Genomic DNA, 25,997 nt, shown 5'->3' on the forward strand with positions numbered 1-25,997 from the left:
TGTGTCAGTCAGCTGGTCTGAATCACTAACTGTGCCATAATCTTTGTCAAGCTTCTCTCTGAACTTAATTTTTCTCCACTGAGGTTTTGGAATCCACTGCTACTCCCTTAATCCTCCTGTAGGATGACACTGTTGACATTTTATTAAACTCTACTACAGTGTGGGATAAAAGTAACATTTAGGTTGATGATTATTTGAAATTTACACATTGAAAGAATGAAAGTAGTGTAATTATTTTCCCTTTTTGTTAACAAAAAGTAATTTGATTTTAAAATATCAACATTATATATAGTTCTAAAATAGTTTGCAATATATGTTTATTTGTGTAATTATTTGATTTATGCCTCTCTCCTTTACCAGAAGCCCTGTGAGGGTCTATTTTTTTTGCTATTGTACCCTCAACCCTCAGATGTAGTACAGTGCTTGGCATAGTGCTTTGTTATTCAGCACACAGTTGTGTCCAGCTCTTTGTGACCTCGTGGACTGCAGCACGCAAGGCTTCCCTGTCTTTCACTAACTCCTGGAGTTTGCTCAGACTCCTGTAGAAAATTATTTCTTAAATGAATGAACAAAAGGTTCAAGCATTTCCAATACCAGCAACTGTATTTTTCAAAAATGGTATGGTTAACGATAACTCACTTGTTGTTCTCTCCACTAGCTTCATTTAGTGACCTCTAAATGGAAACAGATTTCTTGGTTCCATTTAGTGTTTTGTTTTACTTTTGACACTCATGTGATCACATTAACAGTGTTATTCCTTGGTCTAAAATTGTAAATAACCTTTAATGAATCCAAGATGATGATTTATGTCTGGGAGTCTTTTGTTGACATGCCAGTGTCATAGTGACTTAAGATAGAAAACTCAAAGTAATACTAGCTTTCATGATTGGTTTGATAGGATATCATGACAATCACATTGTAATTCGGTGGTTCTGGGCTGCAGTGGAAAGATTCAACAATGAACAACGACTGAGGTTGTTACAGGTAAGATGCCTTTAGTTAATCTTTTTAATGCATTAATTATTGTTGGAATTTCATATTTTTAATAATAGCTAACTATACTCAGTAAATATTTCCCATGTTTATCTGCATATTCTGAGTACACTGTTTCCAGACTCTTCTGATTGCATGGTTCTTTGGTTCCATCACTATGCAGAACATCTCTAACTAGTCCAAGCATCTCATTAGAGTTGTGAGGAAGTACCAATTGCCATCCAAGAGTCCTCAGAACAACATCCGCCTTCAGGGCACTTTGATCCCTTCATCAAGAGGGCCTCCAAGTTCTCTGCAGGCCAGCATCTCTAAAACAGAAAGAGATAATCTTCAGTTGCCTTTATCAAGAAATGATCCAGTTCCTTGATAGAGAGTCCCTTCTTTTCTTCCATCTAACTTTCCACAAATTTGAGATAACATTGAAGTTTAAGAATACTGGGAGAACTAACTCATTATTTTCTCATGGTGTTATAGTTTTACACGGCAATTGTTTGTTGGTTGCAGCTAAAGAAATGTCAGACATGAGGAAGCCTTTTGTTTGCTTAGACAAAATCTCACAAGTAGGCTGGATCTTAGCTCCTTTGGATTACAGATCTGAGTCTCAAATTTGCAGGCCTAGAAGTTCTTTTTGTTTTCCATTCACCTCAAATTGATCAAGGACTGATGCTAAGTAGACTTAGGTTAATTGGCATGTCCACTTTATTAGTGGGAAGTGTGCGTGGTTTAAGCTTCTAAGTTAAAGGATGTATAGGATGCTGTATTTTCTACAAACCGTCTACATCCCCTTTCCCTTTGTAATGCACTGTCCTTCCTTGGGATTCTCCAGCTCTTAGTCAGAATTCGCACATTATAGTTATTCTGTCTATGTTATATGGTTTTATCTTCTGAGCTTTACCACCAGTGAGCAGTATGCTATTCTTCCCCAGGACCTCTGTATATGAATGATGCCAGCCTTTCCTAGAGACTGGTCTCTTGGCTTCACCTTCTCCTTCTGTTTTCTTGGGTTGATAGTTCGTTACAGGCACATCCAGCATTCCCTATGAAGGATTTGCTTCTCTCCGAGGCAGTAATGGCCCAAGAAGATTCTGTGTGGAGAAATGGGGGAAAATCACTGCTCTTCCCAGGTAAAGTAGAAAACATTTCTGTACTGTCACTACAGTGCTCTAGGGGGGAACTTCAGCTTAAGTGTATGTTGATTTATTGCTGTTTCTGTGTTGAAAGTTTAGAAGAGTGGAAAAAGCTTTTAGAATGAATTGATCTTGGATTACCTTTCTAAATGATGGAAAGAAAGATATTCCTGATCATATGTGAAGTACATACGTACATATCTTAAAATACAAAACACAACAAAACCAAAGCGTTTGTTAGTGATTGGAGAAGCAATGTCGGTCACACTTGTGTTTCTAATTTATGTCTCAAAAGCTCTAGTTTTAAGTTTATTACTGGTAACTATTTTGAATCCCTTCACTAAAAATGACCATTGTGGTTTCTAAGGAAAATTAAATCATGTAAATATGCCTCTTCAATCTATCATACATGCCTTCCCACCTTGTGAATGCTCTCTGCAGTGTACTCTCATACGTAATAAAATGATATATTTCCTTGAGTGGGAAAAATAGCTTTTCTGCTGCTAGTAATAAATCTAAGAGACTCGTAAGGCAGCATCTGTGAATGAAAAAACTGGGTTGAATGGAGCAAACTGTAACTGAAGCAGAAGAAAAGCAGGGAGCAAATAAAGAGGAACAGAGAAGAGTTAGTTTCAGAACTCCTTTATCAATCAGCAGTAATATATTGAATTTTTGAGTAAAAAGGATTTCAGATTGCCTCTCATTTTACTAATAATAAAACTGCATTCTGGGGAGGTTAAATCTTCCCAAGTGATACTAAGTTCCCCATGATGTTATCCTGAGTTTAAGTACAGTCACCCATCTGTATCCATGAGTTCTGCATCTACAGATTCAGCCAACCGCAGATTCCCAACAACTGCAGGTCAAAAATACTTTTTTGCAAAGTTTCCAGAAAGTTACAGAAAACAAAACTTGAGTTTGCTACATGCGGAAACTATTACTTAGCATTTACATTGTACTAGGTATTTCAAGCAATCTAGAGATGACTTGCTTCTCAGACGACTCAGTGGTAAGGAATCCGCCTGCCAGTGCAGGAGATGCAAGAGATGTGGGTTCTTCCCTGGGTTGGGAAGATCCCCTGGAGTAGGAAATGGCAACCCACCCCAGTATTCTTGCCTGGAAAACTCCATGGACAGAGGAGCCTGGTGGGCTACAGTCCATGGAGTCACAAAGAGTCATGTACAACTGAACACAAGATAATTTAAAGTATACAGGAAGACGTGCATAGGTTAGAGGCAAATAATATGCCATTTTATATTTGAGCATCCACGGATTTTGGTTATCTCTGAGGGAGTTCTGGAACCATCCCCTGAGGGTACCAAGACAACTGTACAGATGACTTTGAGAAACTTGTTAAGAAGACTGACTTCTTAGCAGTTGTAAGGCACTGGTTTTTAAGAATAGCGTTCTAAGCATAAAAGGTGGTGCTGAAAATACAGATACAGAGAGCAATGAATAGAGCTCACTCAGGGCTGACCTGAGCCACCTCTTTGGGTCCATCTCAGTCTGTGAACAGAGGCGCTTGCACGCAAACATCTAAGTATTAGCTGGCTGACCTGGTGCTCCAAATGTAAGAGATTTAATTTCATTATTTAAAGAAGAATTTTATTTTATTTTTCTTATGTCTGAAACATGCCTTTTCACCCTTAAACCACATTTGCAACACAAAAGCAGATTTTCACTCTCTGAGTAGGGCCTTTCACCTTTCTGAGAAACTCAAGGATGCATTAAAGAGTCAAGAAAGGACAGATGAATTGTGTTCTTTCAAGATTTACTTTTGTAAAGTTGATGGAATAAACTGCAGTAGTAGGCAGATATATCAGCTGTTTTTATTTAATCACTGAAATTTTCACCAAACCTGGTGAGCAGAGAAATGCAATTTGGTGTAAACAACAAACTTTGGCTTCAGAGAGATTAAACTCTACCCCAGTTCTGTTACTTGCCTGCAGTGTAGTCTTGGAGAAGTTACTTAATCTTTCTGAACCTCTGTTTGTTTCCTCATCTACATTGTAGGCCGGTAATTCTGAAGATTAAATGAAATCATGCATATAAAACATTTACTGCTGACCCTGGCCCAGCTGATGATGGCTGCAGTTATGATTTCTGCCATCATCATCTGTAATATATGTCAGGCTGCAGCTTATTGGAAAGAGCACAGGGTTGGAAGTTAGAAGACCTGGAGTTTTTGGGAGGTTGGGATTTCTTGACCATCTCTGCCACCAGCTGACTCTGGCACCAGAAAAGACCACTTGATCTCTCAGCCTCTGTTTCTCCACCTTTAAATGGCCAGGGAAGGGGTGGTCTGTTAGGTTCAGTTCATCAATAAGTAGCACTGACAGGTTGCTGAAGAATCTTGGGGGTCAGGCCATATTCACTTGTCTACTTCCCCAGGAGCTCCAGGAAGTTCATATACTTGACTCATCATAAATGGTGGGGCTCTTCATAGCATTGCACACATGCAGTTGGGCAACAGGCTTTGTTGTTCCTTCCTTTCTGCCTTGTGACCTGAGACTCTAGGTTCTAGATTCCAGTTCTACCCAGATTGTAAAAGTCATACATAAAGATGATAGGAGGCACATCAGGCAAGCAGACCATTTTCATACCTTGCCTGTAACAGGCTCTAATGTTTTAGGTCCAGTGGGAGGAAAGAGCTGCTTGACTGTTCTGCTTCACCAGTTCATCAATTTACATAGCCTTGTTAGGAGATATGAGTGCAGATTTAAGCACTTTGATACACTAGCTATGTGATCCTAAGAGCCTGGATCCATCTCTGAAGTGTAGAAATAACAATACCATGCTCAAGGAGTTTTTGTGTCAAGTGAGTGAGAATAATGTGCATGAAGGTCCTTAAGGATAGTATGCTTTCTTTGTTCTTTTAAACCTTTTATTATGATTCTTCTGGGAGCCACCATACTGCTGAAACTATTAAAATTTGCTTCACAAAAGTGGTACATTGGAAGAAAAACATAAAAGGAGAACTTCAGCTTGTGACCATATAGTTTTTATCAGAAGTGATTTCTTCACTGATAACTGTCATCATGAAATGTGGCGTGTTAAGTGCCAAAAAGATCTGTAAGATTGGCTCTGGTTTAAAGAGATGGTGTATATGACTTGAGTCCATTTTTTTCCTACTATCAGCACAGATACACTAAAGCCATCATTCTTGCAGTTTCCTACTAAGTTTAAGTTGTAGAACTAAAGAACTGGTCTGTACCAAGCTATTCAACCCCAATGTATTTCTTTTCTTATTTGTGAGATGATGTCTAACATTCAAAATGTGACATTGTACACACTGGATACAAAATGAATGGATATACTTCTTCCTTAAAATGTGTTTTCTCTAGGAAGCCTGGCATCATCTTGTGTCAAGCAGGCGAGGCTGCACCCTGGAGAAGTGGTAGTGGAAGTGGCTGTAAAGGTTGAGGACAGGCAGTCCCAGCAGAAGGGAGGGCATCTTATTCTAGACATGGATGATTGAGGGCCTTTCGGCCTTTCAGCCTTTCAGGGAAGCAAATGAGTTTCATTCTTTTCTCAGACTTCCTAGGCCTCATTGCAGTAGCAGTAAATAATGCTACTCACAACATGGGCCAAGAAGTGTATTAAAGTATATAGGGGTGTCTCTGAAGCCAGAACAAGTTGAATCCGTGGCTCTCTTTTTCTGTCTTTTGGTAATAAAGTAACTAGAGACCAGCTGGTAAATAATGATGGAGGCAGGCCGGTGTGTCTGTGGAGGCGTCTGACTTGAACACATTACTGCCCTTCCTCTGCTTCCTGGTTGGTAGTTAGCTCTGTATTTTGCGTTTCTGTAGATTTCCTGTCCCCTGTGCCCTGATGGGCTTAGGAGACTGTAAATTCACTTTATGGCAAATGCTCTCTTAAACATTCTGAAAAACAGGCTGCTTGCATGCCCGCAGGAAAATGCAGGTCAGATCCTCTTTCCCAGGGTGGTGTAGACTTTATGTGTTCTTCCCAGAGGCTCTTGCCCAGTAGGACGGTGGGACAGGGCGGTGGGAAAGCTGCTGTCGTAATGGGGCAGTGTTGGTTTTGCCAAAGGAGGGAAACACTCATTTTAGAAAATGCCTGTGTCTGGAGATGATTATAAATGCAGTTCTGTCCCAAATTAAAAAATAAAAAGTAAGAGTTAATTATGAAATGAGTGTCTCAGGGAGACAACTTTTCCAGTGGAATAGAACTTTAAAAGATAGCATCACTTTTAAAGATAAATTTTTTTCATTAAAAAAGTTTTTAATTGACGTATATATAATATTATATAAGTTACAAGTGTACAATATAGTGGTTCACAATTTTAAAGATTATTCTCCGTTTCTTGTTATTATAAAATATTGGCTATATTCCCAATGTTGTACAATATATCCTTATAGCTTATTTTTTACATAAGTTTGTACCTCTTACTCCCTAACCCCTGTATTGCAAGACATTTTTTCACTTTTTAATCTCATGTAAAGAAAAGTGAAAAGTGTTTAGTTATTCACTCATGTCTAACTCTCTGTGATCCCATGGACTGTAGCCCGCCAGGCTCCTCTGTCCATGGGATTCTCCAGACAAGAATACTGGAGTGGGTAGCCATTCCTTTCTCCAGGGCATCTTCCCAACCCAGGGCTTGAACCTGGGTCTCCCGCATTGCAGGCAGATTCTTTACCATCTGAGCCACCAGGGAAGACCCATATAAAGAAAAATTTTCACAAAAATGCCAAGAAGTTAAAAATAAAAAGATGGGTATATAATATAAACACATATATAGTAATATATAATAAAATACATAATAAAATTAGTATGTATTATACTATATCATTAATATACTGTAATATAATTAAATATTATAGTAATATATAATAAAAATATATAAAGTCCACTACTGAGATAACCTCTAAACATACTTCTACTCATTTGTACACAACAAACACATCATGCATGACACACATTTAAAAACAAGATACAATCAGAGCATATATACTGTTTATGACCTGCTTTTTGTTCACCAAATATCACTAATCATGAACATCTTTCAGTGTCATGAAATACTGCTTTATAGTGTCATCAATAATTCAGCCCTTCCTCCTCTAGTATAGACAGCATTGTCTACTGGCAAATTGAACTGTCAACTAGGAAATGGGAAAGTAAGTGAGGAGCTCATGTCACTCTCTTTAATTAAAAAAATGTTCAGACCAAGAGCCAACACTATAAGGATCCCTTGGTACCACCTCTTTCCCATCCTTGTCTTGGGGCATCCCTCCCGTCTCCCAGCTCCCCTCCACCTGCTGGTCAGCTGAGGGGCCTTGATTGAGAGGAAATTGGCAGAAGACTCTCCTATAATAAAATTGTCTGCTCCATGGTTCGGAGAAGGCAATGGCACCCCACTCCAGTACTCTTGCCTGGAAAATCCCATGGACAGAGGAGCCTGGTGGGCTGCAGTCCATGGGGTCGCTAAGAGTTGGACAGGACTGAGCAACTTCACTTTCACTTTTCACTTTCATGTGCTGGAGAAGGAAATGGCAACCCACTCCAGTGTTCTTGCCCGGAGAATCCCAGGGAAGGGGGAGCCTGGTGGGCTGCCGTCTATGGGGTCACTCAGAGTCAGACACGACTGAAGTGACTTAGCAGCAGCAGCAGCAGTTCCATGGTTTAATCTCTTATATAAGGCCATCTCCCACCCTTTCCCTTGCTTCCTTCCTTCTTACTCAATTCATGCTCTCTAATAATAATATTTTAAGGTTTTATTGTATCCCGCCATTGAATCAGCATGTGCTAACAAAGATATACCCATGATAACTAGGAACATTACTCTATTAAAGATGCTTAAATATGCTGTACCTTTTGGATTGGTCTTTGGGAAATGGATAAAATGTTCATAAAGCATAGAGTGAAAGTGAAGTTGCTCAGTCATGTCTGACTCTTTGCGACCCCATGGACTGTAGCCCACCAGGCTCCTCCGTCCATGGGATTTCCCAGGCAAGAATACTGGAGTGGGTTGCCATTTCCTTCTCCAGGGGATCTTCCTGACCCAGGGAGCATACTTTGTCTAAAAAAAGAACTGTAGTAAATAATGTAAAATACTATTGAAATAATTTGTAGTTCCTAAATGGAGTAAAAGTATGATAGTTTTCATTGTTTCTGTTGACAGAATTGACTCTTTCAAGTCACAACAGCTGTAAATCATAAAGTATGTGTTTGTGAATGATGAACATTATGGCTGATAAGGAACTGGTCATCCCCTTCTCTTTGGCTTCAAGACCAAAAATGAATTTGGGCTCATCTCTTTCCACCACCATAGTCCACTGCACAAGCCCCTCTCCACAAGGCTATTGCCATAGCCTGCTGTCTACATGACTATTTCTGTACATACATACTGTGGTTCATTCTGCGCTCAGCAACCAAAGTGAGCTTCTGCAATCTCCATATCACCTCCCTCCCCTACTTATACCCATCAATGACTTATAGTAAAATCCGGACTCCTTGCCAAGGACTGACTAGCAGGTGGGTGGCCTGTTCTGGCCTACTACTTCAACCTCCACACATACACTCTCCCCTCACTGGCTGCAGCCGCCAGCCTCCTCCTCGTTCCTCACATTTACCAAACGTGAGTCTGCCTCAAGACTCTAGAACGTGCTGCCCCATCTCTTTTCTGCTGGTTCTGCATGCGACTGGCTTTGTCATCTCTAGGGACTCAGCTCAGTGCTTAGAAAGGCCCTCCAGGCTTCTGCTCCCAGGGTGCCTGTCATTCTGTCCTACCTTATTAATGTGTAGGGCTTACTTCATTTCTGTCATTGTGTACCCATTGACTATCTCCCCTCTCTTGGATCTAACCCTGTGAGAACAAGGAGCTTATGTGAATTGAATGTGGCTTTGCCTCTCATGCTAAGCCATAGCACATAATATTTTTGGTAAGCTCTTAAGTTTAACATATGACTCTGGACCATTCCAGACAAGATATGCCAGAATCACTTTTGTGTCTTTATACCCTCATCTGAACAATTGGGATAGTAATTACATTACAAAGCTGTTTTGGAAATGAAGTGAGATGTTTTGTTGTTTAGTCACTAAGTCTTGTCCAACTCTCTGCCACCCCATGGACTGCAGCATGCCAGGCTTCCCTGTCTTTCACTATCTCCCAGAGTTTGCTCAAATTCATGTCCATTGAGTCGGTGGTGCTGTTAACCATCTCATCCTCTGCTGCTGTCTTCTCCTTCTGCCCTCAATCTTTTCCCAACATCAGGGTCTTTTCTGATGACTCAGCTTTTCGCATCAGGTGGCCAAAGTGTTGGAGCTTCAGCTTCAGCATCAATCCCTCCAGTGAGTATTCAGGGTTGATTTTCTTTAGAATTGACTGATTTGATCTCCTTGCAGTTCAAGGGACTCTCAAGAGTCTTCTCCAGTACCACAGTTCAAAAACATCAATTCTTTGGCACTCAGCCTTCTTTATGGTCCAGCTCTCACATCCATACATGACTACTGGAAAAACCATAGCTTTGACTATATGAACCTTTGTTGGTGAAGTGATGTCTTTGCTTTATTTTTTTAAAATTTTGATTGAAGGCTAATTGCTTTACAGTATTGTGGTGTTTTTTGCCATACATTCACATGAATCAGCCATGGGTGTACCTGTGTTCCCCATCTTGACCCTCCCTCCCCATCCCATCCCTCTGGGTCATCCAGTGCCCCAGCCCTGAGCACCCTGCCTCATGCATCGAACCTGGACTGGCAGTCTATTTCACATATGGTAATATACATGTTTCGATGCTGTTGCCTCAAATCATCCCCCCCTTGCCTTCTCCCACAGAGTCCAGCAGTCTGTTCTTTAATCTGTGTCTCTTTTGCTGTCTTGCATATAGGGTAATCATTACTATCTTTCTAAATTCCATATATATGCACTAATATACTGTGTTGGTGTTTTCCTCTCTGACTTGCTTCACTCTGTATAATAGGCATCTTTGCTTTTTCATATGCTGTCTAGGTTTGTCGTTGCTTACAATGGGCAAAGTGCTTAAAAATGATGCCTAACACATTGTTCAATTAATTCAGCTATTTTGACTGTTATCACTAATCCCTAGCCTTCAGAGCTCACCTGGCATTTTACAATTTTTAGATATTTAAGAAATCTGCTGTATCCACCGAGGATATTTATATTTTGTTTGAGTTCTCAATCTAGAACTACTCCTCACTGGGTGTTCTTCTGTTGGGTTTAAATTCTTACATTTGAAAAGTATGTACTGTTCATCTTTTCCCAGAGCTACCCACAGTTGAGACGTGACCTGCTTACTAGGCACAGTTTCAAGAGTTTCTTCTGCTGATTATCCCCCATGCAGGAATTCCCACTGTGGGAACATTCTACACTGTATTTATAGATCCAGTTCATTTTAACCCAGGCAACCTAATAAGACTTTAGAATAAGATATTAATTAGTAATCTAATTTCTCTAGTAAGCCTTTAGATACTAATTACCTTATGGGAGATATAAATTGATCTCTTGTCAGCATGGACTTTAAAATCTAGAGAAGGGCCTAACAGATACTTCAGTGAACAGATAACCAGCATCACTGCCGAATGGTATATAACACACGGGTAGTGGGTGTAGTAAGCGCCATAGAATTCCTTTCCACTGTTTCCCATTTACTGAACACCTGGGAAGGGTCAGGGTTTTGCTCCGCCACCAGGATTGCACAGATACTTGTGAACTAGTGGTAGTGAGAATTCCTGCCCTAAATCCCATGGTCTAAGACAGTATTAGTGGGGATAAAAGAGAAATTGTGAATGTTTATAAAGTCATGACAAAAGTTATAGCTTCATTTGTGTTAATAAGTTTAGGTTAACAAAGCAAGGGCTGACTCCTTCCATTGAATGGGTCACTCTGTGTGGTTGGTAGCTGTGTTTCTCACGCCGGTTGCAAGCTCTGATTCAGTGTCTTCGTCCTTCCACACCTCCTCCGCTCCCTGTTGGCGCTGGTAGCGCCCGTGCCACCTCCAGCTGCATGCCCACTCGCTGCCTTTAACGCATGGACCGAATGGGAAAGGCCTGTGCCGTCACATCCAGTCTGGGCTCCTGTCACTCAAGCACTTTAGTTCTCAAGTTTCTCTCACTTCCAGGCAGTCTGCTGGGAACGTCCTTCTCTTTGTTGTTGAACCAGAAAAGCTCTACACACCTACACATCCTTCAAGGCTTGGCTCAGATAGTGTCCTCTCTACAGCCTTCCTTGACTCCACAGAGCAGACTCGTAGCGCGTTGTATGCAGGGTCACTAATAGCCCATAGGAATCTTTTTGGAGTAGGCAAAGGTTTCTTATGGTTTTCTGGAGAAAAGCAGCCCTGAGCTAGGGATTATGAGTTGGTGAGCAGAGTCAAAGGTAGGCTGCATTTCAAACCGCTAGTATAGAGCACAGACTGCATAACCTTTGACAGGTCCCATTTGCCTGCACATTTTGTTGTCAGAGTATAAACTTCTTGTGGGCAGAGATCAGACTGTTCATCCTCATATACAAGGGGACAGCTCAATGCCTGGCATGCAGTATAACCTCAGAACTTGTTTGTTCAATGAATTAAGGAATAAATGAAATGTAAGTTGAAAAATTAATTTTTATTCATCAGGGAACTTTGTATAGAAATGCCAAGCTTTCAAATATGGGGTCTCAAGAGGGTACATAATCAAAGAGAGTCTGCAGGTGCTGGGGCCCTGGAGAGCCTAAGAAGAGAGCCCCTCTTTGCCCACCTCACAGCCCAGCTCCTGGCTGATTCTGCCCCTTCATCTAGGCTGCCCTGCCAGCAAGACTGCGTGAACACCTGATTCCCTTGTGAGAAAGCCAGGCTCGATGGGGAGAATGTGAGCTTGACAAGTAAACTTGGTCAGGAAAGCTCCCACTTCCAAAGAAATCATGACACTAAAGTGTGATATTCTAATATCCTTTAGGGATTTTCCAGAATGCTTTTAAGTATTTGTTTTTGATTTATTAATTATTCAATGAAAAGGTTGAAATAGGAGTAAGGAAACAAATCAGAAAGATTAGGCACCACTGCCAATTGAAAAGAGAGTACTGATAAAAACACATTCTAAATGATAATGCAAATAAAAAGGATTTATTATATTTATATACATTTTATTTCTAGGGCTATATCTACTAGATAAAATGAAGCCCATGGTTTTCTCACCCTCTCTTTAAAATCTTGATTCTAATTTCTTCTTTACCTCATATTTTGAGTCCTTATAAGCTACCAAAAGTCACTTCTGGGAGAATCAATTTATAAATGCATACACCCACAGAAATACATTGATCAATTAATCGATCTATGAAACTTCAGATATAACTGTGATACTTTGGGCTCTTTGGGTTTGGATAATCGACTTGTCTATATCTATAGGAAAGAAAAGAGGGTTAAGCATATGACCTCCTGGTTAACATTTAAAGAATCCAGAAAGCACCAAGAGGTCTATTAAGTCAGACCAGATGTCTGGAGGGCTTTTAAATCTTCTTTATATTAATGCCAGCATGATTTCCCAAAGACTAGTTCAGATCTGCCCTCCTTGAGTGGTTCTGGCTGCATAGAGTAAAATGAGGTAAACTCATTATAGCCTTAGTGTGGCTGGCTTTGAAAGATTTGAAAAATGTTCTTTTATTGAGACTGAATAACTGGATGTGCTTTTGCTGCCAATATCAACATAGTCCAAGGGCCCTTCTGTTATTTTCTGCTAGAGTTTTCTTAGGACATGGAATGGGGTGGGAGAGGGGGATGTGAGAAGCCTCAGAGGATTGTGTTTTGTTTTGCTTTTTTTTTCCCCTGTTCTTGGCTCACACAGCCAGCTGATGGTAAATATTGGGCAATTTATTTAACCACACTGTTCCTCAATTTCCTTATTAGCAATGTTGTCTTGTTTATAAGGAGTTTTGAAATTTTTGCAAGCACACAAAACTCTGCTGAGAATAGCTAGTATAGATATCTTATTTCTAATGTAATTGATACCTCTCCAATAGTGGAGCCTACCTGCGTCAGACTCATTTAGATTGATAGTTAAAAAGCAGATCCCTAGGCCCACCCCAGACCTTCTAAAGTAGAATCTCAGGGAGTGCACCTAAAATCTCCATTGTAAACAAGTTTCTTGGATGATTCTGATGAATTCCCCCTGTATCTCTCTGAATATCTCTGCTTTCTGGTGAGCCTGAGATAGAACTTGTTGGTTAGAGCACCTAAAAAATCCCCTGGTATCTCCCAGACTTTTCTGAACTGACCAAATCTGGACCATTTTCCCTGAAGCTTCTGTATGTTTTGATTGAGTCATTTATTTGAAGCTTAATTTTTCTAATTTCTGTCTTCAAAATGTGTGTAATCTGGTAAGGTGTTGAGGACTAGCACTTTAAATCATGAAGTAGGATGAAATGAACACTCAGGCTTCCAAAAGTGAAAAAAACAAAGCATTAGTTTCCCTGCTTTCAGTTTAATGTTGGACTTCCCCTAGGAACCCAAGGTTGTGGTCTATTTTTGATTTGACTTTGGCGGAACCATTTAATCTTTCTACAGTTTCCCCCTCAATAATACATACTTTCTCCATCCTCATGAAACATTTTCCATGGGAGCTGTTCAGTTTATTCAGAAGGAAAGTTCTATTATGGTAACTATATATTGTGCAACCAGGTGCAATTTAGGAATCCTTGATAGCTTTAGGTTAAGGACCAATGATGGTGATTATGTCTTGTCTGATTAATATGTCTGAAGAGGATCAAAAAAGTTGTCCAATCCTTCCTTTTGTGTTGAGAACTGAATCAAAAATATGAGTGTCCAGGCTGATGGATTTACTGGATAGGTTACTGAACAGCAGAGACAGTCAGAGTTCCTGTTTTTTTGCTCAGAAGCCTGGGAGGATGAAAGGACTGCTGTTGACTCCCAGCTTTGCACCACTGCCCTTGATAGGGGTGATGCTACAATATTACACTTATTACACTTAACTACCTCTTCTTAGGCTACATTACTACATTGAGACCTGTAGCAGTTTTCCAAAGCTGCATAACCAATTAATACCAATTTAGCAGCTTAAAACAACATGGTTACTATGTCACTGTTTCTGTAATCAGGAGTCTGAGCACTATTGAGCCAGGTCTTCTCAGCATCCAAAAGCTGAAATTAAAATGTTGGCTGGATTGCATTCTCATCTGAAAGCTCAACTAGGGAAGAACCTGCTTCCAAACTCCCTTAGGTTGTTGGTAGAATTTATTCCTTGCATCTACAGAATTCATGGCAGTCTACCTCTTCAAATCTAGCAACAGCGAGACTCTCTGATTTCTAGATGCTCTTTTTAAAGGTCTCACCTAATTAGGTCAGGCCCAAGTTCAGGATCATCACCCTTTTAATTAACTTAAAATCAACGGATGAGAGACTTAATTACATCTTCAATATATCTTCACCCTTGCCATATTCCATTGGTTACAAATTACAGGTCCCCTGTCATACTTAAAAGATGGGGATTATACAAAGGCATGGGTCATGGAAGATCATCTTAGAATTCATCATACCACAAGACCACAGTGAATTAAAATTCATCATTCAATCCAAGTATTCATAAGAAATTAATTGTAGGATTCAAACATTACTGTTTATAAATTGTCATCCTCATGTATGTGATTATTTTGTTAATTCCTGATGAGGTAAAATTAACCTTCAGTTAAGAGAAATTATTTGGTTATCAAGAGGGAAGAAACAGGCTTAACAAGCATGTGATAGACATATTACACCTACAGTCCTGTCCTGTCCTAAGAAACTTTAATCAGTAATTATTGGACTTTCCTAATGGCTCAGACTGTAAACAGCCTGCCTGCAATGCAGGAGACCCGGGTTCAATTCCTAGGTCAGGAAGATCACCTGGAGAAGGGAATGGCTACCCACTCTTGTATTCTGGCCTGGAGAATTCCATGGACTGCTGTCCATGGGATCACAGAGTTGGATATGACCGAGCAACTAATATGTTCACTTCAGGGATTATTGCTTAACTAGAGAAAGGGTTTACTTGAATTATTTTATTTCCTAGTTTCCCCAATATGATTCAGTTCACAAAAATGAATTCACACAAATCTATTCCAGATTACACCTATATAAAATGAGTTACTCTTTTAGGAGTTATCCCAAAAGTTCATCTATCATACTCTTTGGTACACTAGCACTACCCAAAGCAAAAAAGACCGTGAACAACTTCTGTGAGGTGTAAACTCTGGAGATCATCTTTTCAACATTGCTTATCACAGCAGCACGCTGAAGAAAGACAGTGTATTAAAAATGCGTAGCAGGTACGTGTAACTCTATGGCTGATTCATATCAATGTATGACAAAACCCACTGAAAAATAAAAAAATAAAAATTAAAAAAAATGGGTAGCAGGGAATCTGGTTAATACTGCTGTATAAATAAAATGCATAACTAAATGTTGGGTTGGCCAAAAAGTTCATTCTAATTTTTCCATATGATGTTACAGAAAAACCTAATGAAACCTATTGGCAAACCCAATAAAAAGGTGAACAGGCTAGAAGAGATTCATGAGAGAGAATATAAGAGAAAATCTCTTTATTTTGAAGTATTTCTTACAAGTCAATAAGAAATCCTAAAACTTTAGATGATAAATTTATTCACACTCATAAGAATGACTGTTACAAAAATGAATAACAAGTGTTGGATAGGATATAGAAAAATTGGAACCCATGTTCATAACAATACTTTTTTACAATAGTCAAAATGTAAAAACAACCCAAGTGTCAACCAATGGATAAATGGGTTAACAAAACATAGTATATACAAACAATGGAATATTATTTAGCAGGGGGAAAAAAAGGAATTTGCAACCCATGCTACAACATGGACCTGGAAAATGCTAAGCGAAATAAAGCAATCACAAGGGATGAATATTGTATGATTCCACTTATATGAAGTACTTAGAGTAGTCAAATTCATAGAGACAGGAAATAGAGTGGTGGTTGCAGGGGTGGAATAAAATAGGAGTTAGTGTTCAATAGGTACAGATTTTCAGTTTGGAAAGAGGAAAAATTTCTAGAGATGGATAATGGTAATGGTTGCAGAACAATGTGAATGTACTTAATGCTACAGAACTGTGTACTTGATAATGGTTAATATGAAACATCCTTTGTGATGTGTATTTATTAAAATAAAAATTTTTGAAGAAAAAATAAATGGGCAAAGTAGATGAACATATAGATCACAAAACAGGAAATGTTACAAATAAACTGACTTGGGGAAAGAGCCTCAGCCTTGTTGGTAGCCAATGAAGTGAAAATGTTTAAATTTCATCTAAAAGAAGTACCGTCTTTAGTCTAATGGAATAATGAATGTTATGGGTCTAACTCACAAAGCCTGGATGATAATTATGTTCAAAATATACTTCATTTCTCTGCTTCTTCATCCCCTTTCCCTATACAGATTTAAAGTTTTCAGTTAATATTTTTATACCAGTGTTTTACACAAGATAGATATTTAAACCATTTCTAAGATCTTCAGTATGCTAGTTCAGTTTCTTTAAAAAAGTAAAATGTTCTTCTTGAGACCCAAGTTAAGGCTCTGATGTAAGGAGGTATAATATGAACTATGTCAAATGCAATTTTGAAATAGTTTATGAAAAAAGTATTTGATTGCAAAGATTGATTAAGTGACTTTCCCCCAATATATTCTAGAGTTTGTAATAACAAGAACTTGTAAACTCTGAGCCAGTTCTATTTCTGTGTCCCAAAATTGGTACAGACAGTCCCAGACTCAGGAGGGTTTGACTTAGAATTTTTTGACTTTACTGTGGCTTGAAAATGATATGAGACTTTCCTGGTGGCTCAGTGGTGAAGAACCTGCCTGCCAATGCAGGAGACGTGGGTTCAATCCCTGGGTCAGGAAGATTTCCTGGCGATCTACAGTCGATAGGGTCACAAATATAGTTGAACATGACTGAGCATGCACACACAAAAGTGATACACTTTCAGTAGAAATCGTATTTTTAGTTTTGAGTCATGATCTTTTCCTAGGCTAACAATATTCAGTGCTATACTTTTTCATGATGCTGGACAGTGTCAGTGAGCCTCAGCTCCTTGTCAGCCATGTGATCACTGAGGTAAAAAGCGGTACACATACAACCATTCCGTAACTCAATAAATTACATAAGATATTCAACTCTTTATTATAAAAGAGGCTTTGTGTTAGATGATGTTGCCCAACTGTAGGCCAATGTAAGTGTTCTGAGCATGTACAAGGTAGTCTAGGCTAAGCTATGATGTTCAGTTAGTTAGGTGTATCACATGCTTTTTTGACTTATGATATTTTCAGTTTATGAGGGGTTTATCAGTGTGTAACCTCATTGTATGCTGAGGAAGATCTGTATTTTCCTAATATGACAGAGCCCTTCGTGTTAATGTTTTTAATAAGCTATGTGGCCACACACCTGCTTTATTTATTATTTCTTTGTTATCTCAGTTTCCATGAGTCATGATTATCCTTTGGCAATTTAATGAAGGCGATTAGAGTAAATCTTTTTGATGGTAATGAAATGTAGCTAAAAATGCACCTCTTATTAATTGGTCAAACACTGTGAGCTAGGCATTCTATTAAGTGTGTTTCTGTGATTTCTCATATTAAATTTCAAATTAAATTTCTCATATCCTCTGAGACAAATAATAGTGTTTCTGTGATTTCATTTAATCCTCATATCCTTCTGAAACAAATAATATGATTCTCATTTTATAGATGAGAAATCGAGTGGCAGGTTTTTAATAATTCACTGCAAATTACACAGCTGGTTGGTAATGCTGAAATTCAAACTCAAGTTTCTCCAACTGCAAACCTCTGATCTTCCCACAACACTACGAGTATAACTCTATTTATCTCATAAATATTAAAGTGATTTATAAGAATAAAAGGTTAAAACCATGTGATTTTGTAAAAACAGCCTGTTAATGATCACAGCTCCTAAAATTCCATATTAATTCAGGAGCAGTTTTTAAAAGCAAAGTTGTTTAGCTCCTGCAAACAAACTGTTGTACATTCCAAGCAAAAAGCTTCCTATTTCATGTCAAAAGTGCAGATTTGCTTCCTGATAAGATGTGCTATTTGGAGGTTGTCTATTTTTTTATTGTGATTCAGGTGCAAATAACAGGAAAGCATATTTTTTCCTATCTTGGCAAAAGGGGAGGTATTTCTAAAAAAGAATGTAACATAATGATTTAAATGGCCATTATTTTGCATCATGAATTAGGAGAAATCAGATTATAGCACAGGAGTCAAAGAAGTAACAATGGTCTGCTGACTACGACAGGAGAGTCCAGCCAGGGAATTTCCCAAAACTCTAAGCCATGAGGTCTTCAGAGACACTCAGTGCTCTTCCCTGACCAACAAAATGAAAAAATGCAAGACCATTGACTCTTTAAGAAACATTCAGGCAAATGCCAACTCTGAAAACAAATTACTTTGCAAGAGCTTATCTTCATGTCTTTTAGGGAAGAAAAACCCAAAAAACCTAACATCAAAAAAGAAATAAAGATACAAACTTGTCTTTGTAATTCTTAGACAACTAAACAAATAGTAATATATATGTAATATGGATTTTAAATGATCATGAAAATGTAAAGAAAAATTTTTTAAAGATATTATTTCCCTTAAAAGAATTCAGTTCTGAATTGTTCAAGTCAAAACATTTTCAAAGTGTTTCCAAAAGGAGTGTGAAAATTGGCAGCAAAGCAATTTGAATATGAAAGACAAGCACGCACAGACAGCAGAAGGAAGGCTCTGGTCACTCACAGCGTTCTCAACTCTCTACTGCTTCTTCTGTTTGCAGAGCTCACACTTGCTTTAACCGCCTGGATCTCCCTCCGTACCCATCCTTCTCCATGCTCTATGAGAAACTCTTGACAGCAGTTGAAGAGACCAGTACCTTTGGACTTGAGTGACCTGGAGGCGCAATGCCCAGAAGCTGCCTTCCTGAAGAATGGCTGAGCATTGGAAGTTTCAAGAGTCGCTTCCATTAAAGTAAAGCTGAATGCTGTTATTTTCCAGGAACGGATGCTCTGTCTCATTTGGGTACTGGAGAGTGATGATGATCCTTTTGGAAGGATTTGGGTGAGCTTGATGCCCAGGGAACCACCCAACAGTCTTTCAATCAACAGTTCTTGACTGCCAAACTTTTTTCCATTTGTTATATTCCAAGACAAAGATGAACCTGTACACGATCAGCTCCATGGTAACTTTTAGAGACTCAGGAGAATCATGAAACTTAACCTTTGAACATGGTTCAAGCCAAACTGACAGCACTTGGCCCAATCTCCAAATTAGTGCAAGTTAAATAGTATAATAAAAACAAATATATTTCCTGAAAATACATTCATTTAAGCCCTAAGTTATAACAGAATATTCATTTTCTTGCTTATGAGTACCTGCATGGTGTGTACCATAGGTTTCAGCTTTCATGGGACACAAGTGGAAAATGAAACCAAGTCAATATGAGGTAACCTTTAAGATTTGCAATAAGGTGGTCTGTGACAATGTATATGCAAAGTGATATGTGTGTAATTATGGCTGAAGACAAACTGTTATACAATGAATTACTAATGACAGATTTTATGCTTTATAATGCATGAAAACAATTTTAAAATAACTAGCAATTAATCACAGCGTATCAGGAAAAAAGTACACAGTGAGTTCTGTTTATTTTTTATAGTTTCATTATATTTATGTTCTCTAAGATGTAGATAAGAACCTACCTATCATACTATATGTATCATCTGTTCCATTTTCATGTTCCATGCTTATTCGGGCATCATGCGTGTATGTATCCTTTTAAGCACTCTCAAGGGAACAAAAGGGCCTTTTATTTTTATAAAGGTACAAAAAATTCCCCAAAATATTTTGCACTGAATGTACCAAAGTTGAAGGGACATTATAATATGACTAACAACAACTCCATCACTTGTTAAGTATAATAGAAAATAGCTTCTAAATCAAACTTTCTTCACAGTGCCATGTCTACCACTACAAGGACTGTGCATCTAAGTAATAATTTTTTAAGACTCACTCTATGTGATAGTATGATATGCATTTATTTAAAATGCATTAGACTCTTCCATCCATCAAATACTTTACAGGATGGCATTTAATACAGGTATTTCGTATTTCCCCCACTGCTTTTTATTTGTACAGCCTCATTAAACACTGCGCTCAGTTAGGGAGCCGTCAGCAACACCCAAGAGATCAACTCTCTTTAGTAATAAGAATTCCATTTCCCCTCATCAGTGGAGACATCACAAATTGAAAGTCTCAGTACTATATTTCTAAGTCTGCATTTTCACTGATGCATAATTTTCTTATCAATATTAAGAAACGATTTTTCTATAATATCTCAGAAACTGCATGACATCACTGGCGTTGTCTCTGCTTAGTTTATCAGAGGGTGTTCTTCATTTTTATTACTTTGGGGTTACTCACCATCATGGTTTATTTCTTGACTTATGGCCACAACTAACCAGGTGTTCGATATAATGAAGTTAAATTGAGGGTAATAAAAGCATTGGATTAAACATTTGGTTTGCCAGCCTATGGTATTATAGGCATTGTCGAGAACAACATTTATAGTAGCCATGGAATTCCTGTTATAGGGTGTTAGCTGTCTTACGTTTTATAGAGGTCAAATGCATGATTTTCATAGATGGTTGATGATGGTAAGAACTGATTACTCTGTTGGTTAAACTACATTTACTATGGGGACCCTCAAGAGGAATACTACTCGTTGTATTCCTACACTAAAGGCAGGTACTGCAGTGTGGAGAAACATTCTGGGGGAAAAGGTTACAACAATCTGGAAGTAAGAAGGATGGATTTATCTGTGTACTATAATTGTGTCAGAAAGAAAGGGAAGAAAAAAAAATCTTAACTGGAAATGTTAGTTTGTACTTATCATGAATATAAGTATATATTTAATTTTACAAACTATTTCTACTTGTTTGTATTTTTTTCATTATAAGGGAAAATAGTATAACATACTTTTAAAAAAACACATTTTTGATGGTATATAAGACGTTTCAGAGCTGACATTCCCTAAGCAGCTGATAGAAGGTTTCAAAAATACAGCATTTCTTTCAAAACTATTTTCATAGACCATGTTGGCTTGCATTTTGGTTTGTGACACTTTGTTGTCATATTCTGCATTATTAGGTAAGAGATTTGAAATAAAATATATCTCTTTAATTATTCCTTTCCAAATACCAGTATAATCGTTAATTGCTACCATTCTCAGAATTGGAAATTATCTAAGCTGTACCTATCACATCAGAATACCACGATAATTGATCTCTTATTTTTCATTAGTATAAACAAAAGAATCTGATAATAACTATTTAAAACATTAAATTAACATTTCCACAGAATAAATTCAACTTTAATATACTCTACAAATAGAAATATCCATAACTATTTTCTTCTGGACTATGAACCTAGATAATTTGGCTGTCTGGTCTTGTTTTCTTTAAAATGCTTATAAATGATGCATATAGTATACCATTTTATAAAAGACAGTCATGAGACATCAAATACATGCGGAATATCTCTTAGGTGAGAGAAGAGGCATTGGCATTCACTCTGTGCCAGCTGCTATGGTTGATGGCTGAGCTACAAGATTGAAAATCTGTCCTCAAGAAGTTTACAGTCTAGTGGAATACATACCAAGGTTCAAAAAATACTTTAAATAAAATTTGATATGTTCTACAATCAAGAGAACAGCTTGTTCCATCTGGGAGTTCCAATGACGACTTCATATGTGGGAGATACTGTGGCTAAAAAAAATCATATAAATGCTCTTTCTGTTGATACCTAATGGCATATAATAGTATGATGATACTAGTCAAGTGTGGAAGCCCAGTGGAGAAGGAAATGTAACCCACTCCAGTATTCTTTCCTGGGATATCCCATGGACAGAGGAGCCTGGCAGGCTATGGTCCATGGGGTCACAGAAGAGATACAGTTGAGCGTGCACACATGTGTGCACATGGAAGCCCAGAGTGCATTTACACACGGGGTTTAAAGTGTGAAAAGGTGGGGAACTGAACCATGATGGACCAACCCAAGGATCTTCGAGTTATCCAAAAAATGACACAATTAAGTTCAATAGTTTCCCTGTTTCTTTTTTCATCTGCACTATGGTGTATTAGGTTGGTGCAAAAGTAATTATGGTTTTGGACCCATTATAACTAGGCTCAGACACATCTTTATTAATCAAAATAGGAACCATCATAGTCAACACATTTTTGCCAATGAGAAATAAGTTTATTTATTCCTGTAGCATAAAAATCCATGCTTCAAGATCTGACAAACTCTTGGAAAGCATTTTCCCCGCAAAAAAATTGTTGATATGCTTGAGGAAGTGGTGGTCAGTTGAGATGTCAGATGAATGCAGCAGATGAGGCAAAACCTCGTAGCCCAATTTGTTCAACTTTTGAAGCGTTGGTTGTATGACCTGCTGTTGGGTGTTGTGGAGAAGAATTGGGCCTTTTCTGTTGACCATGCTGGCTGCAGGCATTGCAGTTTGTGGTGCTTCTGATCGATTTACTGAACATACTTCTCAAATGTAATGGTTTTGCTGAGATTCAGGAAGCTGTAGTGGATCAGACCAGCATCAGATCACCAGTGAGCGTGGCCCTTTATTTGGTGCGACTTTGGCTTCAGTAAGTGCTTTGGGACTCCTTCCTGGTCCACCCACCAAGCTGGTCATCGCTGGTTGTTGTGTAAAATCCACCTTGTGTAGCATGTTACAGTCTGATCAAAAAATGGTTCATTGTTGCATAGAATAAGAGAAGACAACACTTGAAAATGATGGGTTTTTTTGATTGGTGGTCAGTTTATGAGGCACCCACTTACTGAGCTTTTTCATCTTTCCAGTTTGCTTCAAATGCCAGATGATCATAGAATGGTAGACTTGGGCAACTTCTCATGTGGTTGTAGGAGGATCAGCTTCGATGATCCTCTCTGTTGGTCATTTCAGCTTCCAATGGCCAGCCAGTGCATTCCTTATCTTCAAGGCTCTTGTCTCCTTTGCAGAACTTCTTGAATGACCTCTGCGCTATATGTTCATTAACAGTTCCTGGGCCAAATGCGTTGTTGATGTTGCAAGTTGTCTCCACTGCTTTACCACCCATTTTGAACTCAAATAAGAAATTGCTCGAATTTACCTTTTGTCTAACATAATTTCCATAGCCTAAAATACATATAAAATAAACAGCAAGTAATAATTCACTAGCAAAAAACATAAAGCAAGAAATGCACATTAAAATGATGTGTAACATTAGCACATTTAAGAGTGTATTCCAACATCAAATGGCAAAGTTCAGAAATGCAAAACCAAAGTTACATTTGCACCAACCTAATGCCTTTGCTTTGCAGTGTTAAAATTCCCAATTCCTGAGCCCATCCACCTCTGGGGTCAAAATGTTTTTCTTGTGCAAAAAAAAAAAAAAAGATGAATGGATCTTGGCCAAAGAAATGTGTTTGCAGTTTTCTAGCATCTGTTATAATTAAGTAAAAGTCCTGTAATAAATGAAGGAAAATTTGTTTCTCTTGTATAACAATCATGTTTAAAAAACTGCATTCAAATGTTTAACAGTAATGGTGGAATATGTTTAAACAGTGCTTTAGAGTTTCTTAGTGCTTTTGGGCTCTTGGTTTGTCTTGATCCTCACATACTCCGTGGAGTAGAAAGTATCAAGTCCTGTCTGCATTGGGACTGATTTTCACAGGTGGCTTGTGAGATCACTTTCAGCATTTCACAGCTACAGTTCCAGGTTTCATCTTGAGAAATGTGGACACTAATATGTATACCAGCCTATTCCAGTTGCACTGAAATTTGCAAGCTGCTTGTCTACCCAAACTCTCATTTTTTGAAACACTCTTAAAAACATGACACCTTCTGAAAAGTCCTTGAAGAAGTTAGCATATTCATAGAAAAAACTCCCAATATCCTTAATGTTTCCGTTTTACTATGTTATTATGAGAAATTAAAAACAAAATGCAAAATTTGAGTGCTTTTGGTGGATTTCTATATTATAGTAAGTTTAGTTTTCTCAAATATTATTTGGAAGCAAGATAATGAAACAGCACTTTAATCAGAAACCTGATTTTATTTTTTAATTTTAAACAAGGATGATCTAGAAAACCCTGATAGCTGAGTTCCAGTGATACGGGTTGAAGGGACCACTGCAGGTTCTTTTCCTCTTTGTCTTCCACACATTGATCCAACCTTTTTTCTTTCTGCACAAATTATGACTTGATCACTTCTAACTAAGGCAAACATCTGATAATGAAGAGTCTTTTCAATCCAACCCAGTTGAGGAAACTCCCACTGAAGATGAAATGATGCTACACCATAATTACAAAATACTTATCACACTGCATAGTACAAATACAAATAAAGACCATGGCCTCACCCTCAAACTGAATCTGACTTTCAGACCCTTTTGTGTTCTTACCTGCTTTTTGATTTAATTGATGAGTGAAAATATTCTAAATCTTAGACACCTTACTTCTATAAAATTGAGTTTAAATTAATGAGAATGTCACTTTCACTTAGGTTCTAATTTTGCAAAGCCTATATTGCCTTTCTAATTCAGTTGTGTTTTCTAGCTAGATTTGCTTGGAATTCACATGGAAGCAAGGGGATGTCAAGAGACAGCAAGCTTTCTAAACTGTGGCCAACCACTTGCCCACTAGAAGGATGATAGGAACAAAAAAATCAGAAAAGATGGAACCAGTAGTATTATACCCCCACGCCCCCGCTTTCTCCCCCACCCCTGCCAAGAATGTAATGCTAATTATGGACCAACTGTCAAGATTCAAGAGTGGTGACTGCATTCCAAGGAGCTGGCACAAAGGATATGCTGAACGTGTGTGCCCTACCCATATCAACAGGTATACTGTCGCAGGGAGAAAGTTAAAACAAGGGTGAAAGGATCACCTTATGGCCTGCAGCTGTGGGTAGAAACATATACTTTTGGTTTCTGACTTTGAGGAAAAGAATTATGTGCTGCCCAATGAGAGCACTGCTTGGTAATCCACCTGGTGGGTCCCCTTATCTTCAGTAGGGTGATAACATTTTTCTGTATTGCAAAACAGAATTTAGTCCAAAAGTATTAAAGTTAACCACAGCTTAATTAGGAAATCCAGCGGTTTAGCATTAAATTGTGTTGTGGGTTACTTTTAACAATTGTTGTTATTATAATTGAACTTTAGGGAAAAAGAGAGCACATGTTGCTTGACACATTTCTTTTGCTTAGTTTGTTTTTTAGGAGACATTCTTTGACATGACAGTCACTTCCAAAACATTTTTCATGGTTTCTAATGGTAACTTAAATGTTCCCTGGTCATGTATAAGCAAAAACCTAACAATTGGGTTACTGAATTGCAAATGGAGACCTAATCTGTATTTCCAGTTTTCCAAGAAATTAATCAAGACTGAAATACATTTGCTTAGATTCAATCTGTAAGGTAGATTATTTGGCTTTCATGATCAAACAGTTCAGCAGAATTGGAAGGCCCTAGTTGTATGGCTTCTGGGAAACACAGGAAAATTAAACTTATACATGAAATTTTTATGTGGAGTGGCCTTGGGCAGGTAATATCTTTCTATCCAATTTTCTTTAAGATATTACAACCCTGAGCAGTGTTGATAGGTATGGTGTATGACTCAAACTGAATCAAATATTACTGATGCAGGTAAGGAATCAGTAAACTTCTGGTTACTATCACCTTCTATAAGAAAGGATGGATAATGTTCAAGAAATACCTTGGAAGGACTAACCAGGAAACATACAAAACTGAATGTTCTTTTAGGACCCTAACGCTCTAAAAGATGGTATTACAACCTA

General features: G+C 38.2%; 1 protein-coding gene across 4 annotated transcripts in view; it reads left to right on the forward strand.

Moving 5' to 3' along the window:
* HECW2 (HECT, C2 and WW domain containing E3 ubiquitin protein ligase 2) overlaps positions 1-24,155 on the forward strand; it is a 415,968-nt gene extending 391,813 nt beyond the window's left edge. For all 4 annotated transcript variants that reach the window (XM_065930916.1, XM_065930917.1, XM_065930915.1 and 1 more), the window contains 3 exons: positions 899-984; positions 2,005-2,117; positions 18,932-24,155. In XM_065930916.1, the coding sequence (XP_065786988.1) occupies positions 899-984; positions 2,005-2,117; positions 18,932-19,043 (311 nt within the window). In that variant the 3' untranslated portion in view covers positions 19,044-24,155. The remainder of the gene's footprint in view (positions 1-898; positions 985-2,004; positions 2,118-18,931) is intronic.
* Positions 24,156-25,997: the final 1,842 nt, after the last annotated feature.

The sequence above is a fragment of the Muntiacus reevesi genome, chromosome 3 (genome assembly GCF_963930625.1).
Source record: "Muntiacus reevesi chromosome 3, mMunRee1.1, whole genome shotgun sequence".
In the NCBI taxonomy this organism is placed as follows: domain Eukaryota; kingdom Metazoa; phylum Chordata; class Mammalia; order Artiodactyla; family Cervidae; genus Muntiacus; species Muntiacus reevesi.